General features: G+C 37.2%; 1 protein-coding gene across 1 annotated transcript; it reads left to right on the forward strand.

Annotated features, from left to right (window-relative positions):
- Positions 1–22: 22 nt before the first annotated feature.
- On the forward strand, positions 23–7,317 carry adap2 (ArfGAP with dual PH domains 2). The gene is made up of 11 exons (XM_051888407.1): positions 23–298; positions 831–961; positions 1,135–1,226; positions 1,642–1,724; positions 1,910–2,019; positions 2,310–2,459; positions 2,571–2,654; positions 5,533–5,595; positions 6,038–6,115; positions 6,288–6,516; positions 6,607–7,317. The coding sequence occupies exons 1-11, from the start codon at positions 211–213 to the stop codon at positions 6,633–6,635; spliced, it is 1,137 nt and encodes a 378-aa protein (XP_051744367.1). The 5' UTR covers positions 23–210; the 3' UTR covers positions 6,636–7,317.
- The last annotated feature ends 278 nt before the right edge of the window (positions 7,318–7,595 follow it).

Here is a 7,595-nt window from a genome sequence, read left to right on the forward strand (position 1 = left end):
GACCTCTCTTGTGAGTCCAGTGACCGCAGCGTTTTGCCGCGGCGAAGCGCACACGAGTTTCGAAACTGACGCGACCGGAGCGCAACAAGTTTAGGTGGCTGAATGAAGGTAAAATAACATCGCGAACCCGCATCCTCCGGGATAAACTACGCTTAAAAAACATAATAGAGGTAAAACTACTACCTATATGTTTTTAAAAGCATTTCGCATATGGCAAATCGGGAAAAGAACAAGAAGACACTTCTAGAGTTGGTGAAGCTGCCAGAGAATAGCTGCTGTGCTGACTGTGGAGCTGCAGGTAAGTACAGTAACAGCTATTGTCAACACCGCTTAAACTGCATTCACTCGCAGCCAGTAGTTGTTTGTGTACTTTTATTGAGAATGCGAGTAATTGTTAGAAAGTTCTCTGACAATTTTTTGACACACTGTTCGTAGTTTAAAGTTATAGATCTGTAGGTATCCACAGTAGCTATGAGTGAACAGCTCATTGTCATTGTTCGATCAGTAGCTATGGCTTCTATGAAACAAACAAACATAGTTGTATTTAGATGACACTTCTTTAGAATTTTTAAGGGAGTGGTTCCCACACACATTTAACCCATGAATTTCCATGCCTTTCTGTGACTTTTCCATAATATTTAGTCATGATTTTTGAATAAGAAAAACAAAAACAAACACTGTAAGAACATTACCCTCAAATGGAAATCACATTTTTTTTTTTTTTTTTTAAATTGCTTGACATTTCATGTTTTCCATGAACATGGGAACTTTACTGAGTTATTTATTGATTGTTTGACTCACGAACTTACTCACTCTGCTATCATTTGAAGATCCAGACTGGGCTTCATATACACTGGGAATATTTGTGTGTCTTAACTGTTCTGGAACTCATCGCAATCTTCCTTCAATAAGTCGTATCAAGTCAATACGCTTAGACTTCTGGGATGATGAGCTTGTGCAGGTAAAAATGAGATTGTCAGCTAAACGTTTGAATGATAAGATATTGATTATTGCATGTTACTCTTTCCATAGTCACTGTTTTACATTTCAGAATCTAGTGGTTACATTAAGTCATGAATGAATGTGAACCCTAACACCACTGTGTTTCCTTTCAATGCATCTTCGGATGAGAAGTTCATGAAGGCCAATGGAAACCGTCCTGCTAAAAACTTCTATGAGAAATGTGTCCCTGTCTTTTATTATCAGCCCCAACCAGATGATTGCGAGTGAGTAGTCCAGGCTCTTCTACTGACTGAAAAGTCAAACTAAACGCATACATTCATTTACAACTGAAACACTACGTTTTGTACCATAATGAAACAGACCTCTGATTTGGGAAGTTAAAAAAAAGAGGGTTGAACAAGCGAACATCTTACTGGCAAGAAAAAATGCTGTGTGCTATTGTTAATCACAGTAAGAGGAACTACTGATTCCCGAAAAACTAAAATAATATAATCTACTTTGTTATTATAAAATAGTATTGTAAGTGTACTTTAGACTGTATTTTATATATATATATATATATATATATATATATATATATATATATATATATATATATATATATATATACACGGCATTTATACATCAATTAACTCCAGCATGTAGCTCAACAAAATGCATTATATGTACACTGTATAGGGTCCTTAGAGAACAATGGATTCGAGCCAAATACGAAAGAATGGAGTTTACAGAGAAAAATTCAGTAAGGCCCTACACAGCAGGTAATCAATTTCAGTTCCCAGATGTTTTCATTTAAACTTTGTATTAATCATTATAATGTAAGTAAATATAGTGTAAAAAAAAAAAAAAAAAAAATACACAATGCATTCAGCTTGCATCTTAGTTTGTTTAAGATTAACAATAAATAACATTAATCTTTCAACAAAATTGTTTTGCCTGGCTCTAGGTGTCTATGAGGGCATGCTGTGGAAGAAAGGAAAGGATAATGGACAGTTTCTCGAGAGGAAGTTTGTTCTTTCAGTGTGCGATTTTACCCTCAAATACTACAAGGAGGATGTGAGAAAAGACTTTTTATTGAGCAATGAAGTTTGCGCGCCATTTAGAAATGATTTTTTTTTTTTTTTATTGAAGGCATTTGTTGTAAAACACAGCACAGACTGAGAATAACTTTATGATTTTAAAGACAATCAAGTAGTAGTAAGCATTAATCATCCAATATCTTTTTAATACAATTCTAGCTGTGTTTTAAAATATTTGCCTTTGATTGAAAATTAAAAGAATCAAATAAAGCATCATGTGCCCAAATGAGTTGTAGCTATTTATGAAATAATATCTGTGTTGGTCAGGAATCTAAGGGGCCAAAGGCTGTTATCTCTGTGAAGGACCTGAATGCAACCTTCCAGCCTGAGAAGATAGGACATGTTCATGGCCTTCAGATCACCTACTGTGTGGATGATCACACCCGAAACCTTTTTGTTTACCATAAAAATGGGCAGGTAAACCTATTTTTCCTGGCTTTTTTCCTGTTTTATTCCCAAGAATTTTGCAACTGGAGTGCACTCAAATGCAGCTTAAAGAGTATCTTCTCTGTAATTCCTCCATTTTAGGAGATTGTCAATTGGTTTAATGCCATTAGAGCTATTCGCCTCGTCTACCTGAAAACAGCCTTTCCTACAGCTAGTGACAGAGATGTAAGTACATTTTATATGCTTGTTTTTGACTTACTAAAGTACTATGTGTCTCCTCAGTGCTTTAATTTGCTTTACATAGCTTTTGAATTTCTCAAAAACACGTGTAGAGCCTTCTCATGTTGTAGCTGCGCTAACATTGCCACATAAAAAGGAAGTTCTGTAAATTTCCCCTTTTCCAAGAGATTTTACTTCCTAAAACCATCAACAGTTGCAGACCTGCCTTCTCTCCATTTCGCAACATAAAAAATCATCAGATGAACACCCTACACCACAACAGTGTTACCAGGACATGTGGTTTTGTTTTCTTGTGAGCTGCTACATCCCTAGGAACAAGGAACGCATTTATTTTAGTTGGTTAGCTAACAGACTGCTCTATGTGTAATATATTTCAATAGTTTTCTAGTCTAGTCGAGGAACAAATTGTTCTGTGAATGGTGCATCATCACTAAAAATCACTGTAGATGTAAACTTCATTTGATATTTGTGCTACATTTTCAAATTTTTAGTGTTACCATTACACAAAACATTTTCCATGTGTGGCTTATTGGTGAATTAGCCAAAATAAAATAATACAATATATTATAAAAATCTAAATACAAAAGTTTACTACTAGAAACATGATTGAAATTTAACCTAAATATTACCAGTGCCATGACCGTGTGATGTAAGCAAGAGCTGATACCATCTGAATTGGAATCCAGCAGAGTAAACATCAGCCTCCAACAAGGCACAACATCACCTTTGTCAGGGAGAAAGAGCTCAGGTGAAGCCAAAGGGTATCAACTGGGCTGCTAGCCTCATCTCAAGACTGGCAGTTGAAGTCTCCGAAACATATTGCAAAGACAACATTCAGGCCAGGATTGGTATTGACATCTGATTGTTCTAAGGTTATGTTGGATCTCACAGTCCACTGGAAAGACCGCTTGGTGGAGGCCCATGAGTGTAAAAGGGAAAAATATCTGAAGCTGGTAGAGGAATGTAGGAGACATGGTTGGAATTGAGGTTGGCTGCAGGGTCTTTGCAGGGCAGTCATTACATCAGGCATTCAGTCTCCTTGGCATCAGAGGGTTGCAGGAAAGGAGAGCCAAGAACAAGAACATAATCGAAGCTGCAGAAAAAGCATTGAGGTGGCTGTGGATTAAGGCCCTGTCCCAAATGGCACACTTCATATGCACTTTTGGTCTTGTGGACCTACAGTGGCTGCCACATGCATATGTCCGTTAAGTCCATGAGACCGTAGAGTGCCCCATTTGTCATATTAGGCTTCAGAAAGGTGCCACTTTTGCCAGTATGTGCCCTTGATACGTACTTTTGCCGAGTCCGCACTGAAGCAAGCTCCGCAGCAGACTTCTTCCCGACAGCCAAAGCAGCGTTACGTAGTGTAAGACTTGATTTTCCTGCTAAGACAAAAACTGAGATCAAGCACCCTGCAATAAAGCAATAAAACTCATCTGGTGTGAGAAGATCTCAAAGAAATAGCATAGGACAACGCCTTGCCTTCACACATCTACAGGATGCAACAGTCCCACCCTCACACACAAACCCTCCTTCCTTTCCCCCGACACAAGTCACTTAAAAGTTTATATTCTATGTATAATGTAACTTGTGTATCTATTGTTTTTTCCTTTCATGTTTGGTATCATTTTAAATGTCTCAATGCGATTGGTAAAATGGTCTCAATTTCACAGCAGTCACTGATATTATGAAGAAGATTGAAAACTAAGGAGAATTCTGTCCTCTTTTTGGGCGGTGTCTCTTCTGAAAACCCACTCCTCTCCCCCCAAAACAGGTGTTGGTGTAATAAAAATTTACAATCCTTTTGTTCTGGTCTGAGTATATAAGGTAAAGTGCAAAGCAGTCATGTGGGATCTTCTGTAGCCAGAAGCCCCCATACAGAGATGGGCGAATGTCTGAAGACATTCACACATCACTGTGTGTATATGCATTTCTTTGAATAATTGATGTTATGCATTTATTATTTCTTAATTGGCTTCTAATTGTCCAACTATGTAATTGGCATGATAAATTTTTACTTGACAAATAAAATGTTATATTTGATTCTTCTGAAATCATTATGACCAGTAGATTATTGGAGTCCATATTTCCGCAAATCTGCATCAGGATAGATTCAAACTAAAGGCCCATGAAAGGAGCATGTTAGCACATCATGGGACTTTTTGATTTTTAGCTATCAACTGGCTTAGCAAGCTGCAGTATCGTGACTAAGAAAACTGTGTTTTTGTATGAACATGCATGTGGCGGTTCGACTCAAATGCATTAGTAAACTCTGCACCCTCTGACTAAGAATCAGAACTGGCGAGTTTGTGATCGTGAAGGGCACTCAATCGGCCGAAGTGACTTTTCTAAGTGATATGGGTCCGTAATGAACGAATAATTGAAAGTATGGGATACCTAGAATAATCAAATATCTAAATTAATACATAACCAATGATTAATTTCTAATTGGAAACACAACCTAAGACTAGGCTAATAATCATTTGAAATTGGAGTCAGATTAAACGAGTGAAATTAAGTGAACTTCACAGGGGCGCTGAAAAGACATACACGCGTTAACCTTCGCCCAGGCCGTCGGATTCCGTTTTTGGGCCGATGGGGGGTTCCTTACAGTAGGAAGACTGCGAGTGTTTAGGGTGCCATTTGGGACAGGGCCTAAGAAGGGTGAGCCATGGTGTAGCGCACCACCGGGGACTGATTACCCCCGGCTGGGTTGCCTGAGTGAGGGTGTCTGATGATCTAAGTCTGAAACACCCCATGACACTGGGTTTAACCAGCTTTTTTCCCTCTGTGTTTAGGGTTAATACTTTATTTATTATTATATTGATTGTAAAAAAAAATCTTTACCATTTTTTGTCTTAAGCTAATACCATGGATAACCAGAAACTATCTGAAAGAGGGTTACATGGAGAAAACTGGCCCTCTGGTAAGTTTTTTTTTTTTTTTTTTTTTTCACACCCACAAATGGTTTTCTCTATTTTCATTATTTGCATATTAAGAAATCTGGATTTTCCTGTGTAGCAAGGTATTTGCAGTTGTCATAAATTGCACAAACATTTAAGGATAAATCAAGTTATTCTTGTAAAACACTCTTTAAACACCTCATTACACACTCACAAAAAACAAAACACCACTACATGTCACGTCACTGTGTACATACCTGCATATTTTATGTATTATGTAACTAATGTCTCTGAATTGTGTTTTATTGTCCTGCTGTGTAATGGAAAATATGGTAGCTTGCAGGAGAAAATATTCCTACCACTTATGTTGAGCATGTGACAAATATATTTTGAACTTTAAACCTTAAAAGTGATTTTAGTGATTTTGAACAAACATCTCTGACTGTGTTTGTTTATGTTGAACAGCAGCGAGAGCCATTCAAGAAAAGATGGTTCATCTTGGACTCCCTGGACAGGAAACTGCTCTATTTTAAAACACAGCTGGTATGTATTGCATTGCTTTTTTCCTTTCCTACAGAATCAGTGTTGGCTGTTTTTCAGTTCAGCAAAAATCTAAACTTCAAACACATGATAACAGTCTAATAAATTTGAAAGGATTACTACTACATGCAATTTGGGTTTTAATATTGTGAATGTTCTTTTTATTATCCTAAAGGATGCCATTGAGCTTGGGGTTGTTTTCATTGGCTCAGAGAATCATGGGTATTCAGTTAGAGAGTGTGTCCCTAAAGGGACAAGAGGCAACAAATGGAAGTGTGGGGTAATTGTGGAGACGCCGGATCGGCAGTTCGTCTTCATGTGCGAGCAGGAGCGCGATCAAAGAGAATGGGTGGAGGCCTTGAAAACAGTCATCTCGAAGCCTATGATGCCGCAAGATTACACCAGTAAGATTATACCACTCTCTATTAGATGTCCTAATTAAATATAACAAAACATAACTGAGCTGGTAAAAAATAACACTACTTCTTTTTCAGCCGAAGCCAATATCCGTAGACGGAGGTGAACACGATGGGATAATACGCTCGGAGAACAACACTCTGGACACGTGGACTAAATGTCACTAAATCTTGAAATGAAAACAGATATTCTGGGTGATTCAAAGGTTAACATTTGAGTCCCAGAAATTATTTACTCAAAGGGAACCTTGGAAGAATGTCACTTTTTGGGCATTGTTTCTAGCAATTAAAAAAAATATTCCCACTTGGTGCATTTTGGGATGTGAAATCAATCTGAGAAGATTGAAGTAGGTCAGATGAAGACGGACCAACTGGTTGAGTTCTCTGAGGAGCAGAAAGGATATGAAGATGGATAAGATCTTGACTCAATACAAAGAGACATTCTGAGCCTTGACCAAGAAGTGAATCTCATCTTAGGCCTATGAGAGAGAATTGAATTAGACTCGCATGTGACAGTGAGTCCACATGCAGGAGCTGAGACACAAAATAGAAGCTAAATATAAAGAATTATGGCTGTACAGAAATGGACAAATGCAAGTGACATGGAGTGTGTGATAAAAATGATAATTGTAGAACACCTAGTTTTCATTAAACTAACATTTGGACAGTTTTTGTTTTCTGATTTATAATCATATAATGGATGACTGAATTATTTTGATGTTCAAAATTTTGAATTCTTTTGTTTTGAAATGTATTTATTTATTAATTAATTATATCATATTTAAAATATTATGTATATGTGTCTATTATTTATTGTGAAGTTCGGTTGTTAAGTCTGACGTCACGCGGCAGCGCTTCTAAAAAAAACAAAAACAAACAAACAAAAACGCTCTATCTCATACCACAAGAAAACAACAAACGGTGCTAATATACAAACACGATGTGGTGTAATACTACCAAAAATTATAATCATAACCTTTATCTCCATACCAAAATCCCAGATGGCCAGACAGTGATACATCTTTTATAAATCGTTAAAATATTAATGTCTGTGACACTGTGAGCAC

Source organism: Ctenopharyngodon idella, chromosome 3 (genome assembly GCF_019924925.1).
Source record: "Ctenopharyngodon idella isolate HZGC_01 chromosome 3, HZGC01, whole genome shotgun sequence".
Classification (NCBI taxonomy): domain Eukaryota; kingdom Metazoa; phylum Chordata; class Actinopteri; order Cypriniformes; family Xenocyprididae; genus Ctenopharyngodon; species Ctenopharyngodon idella.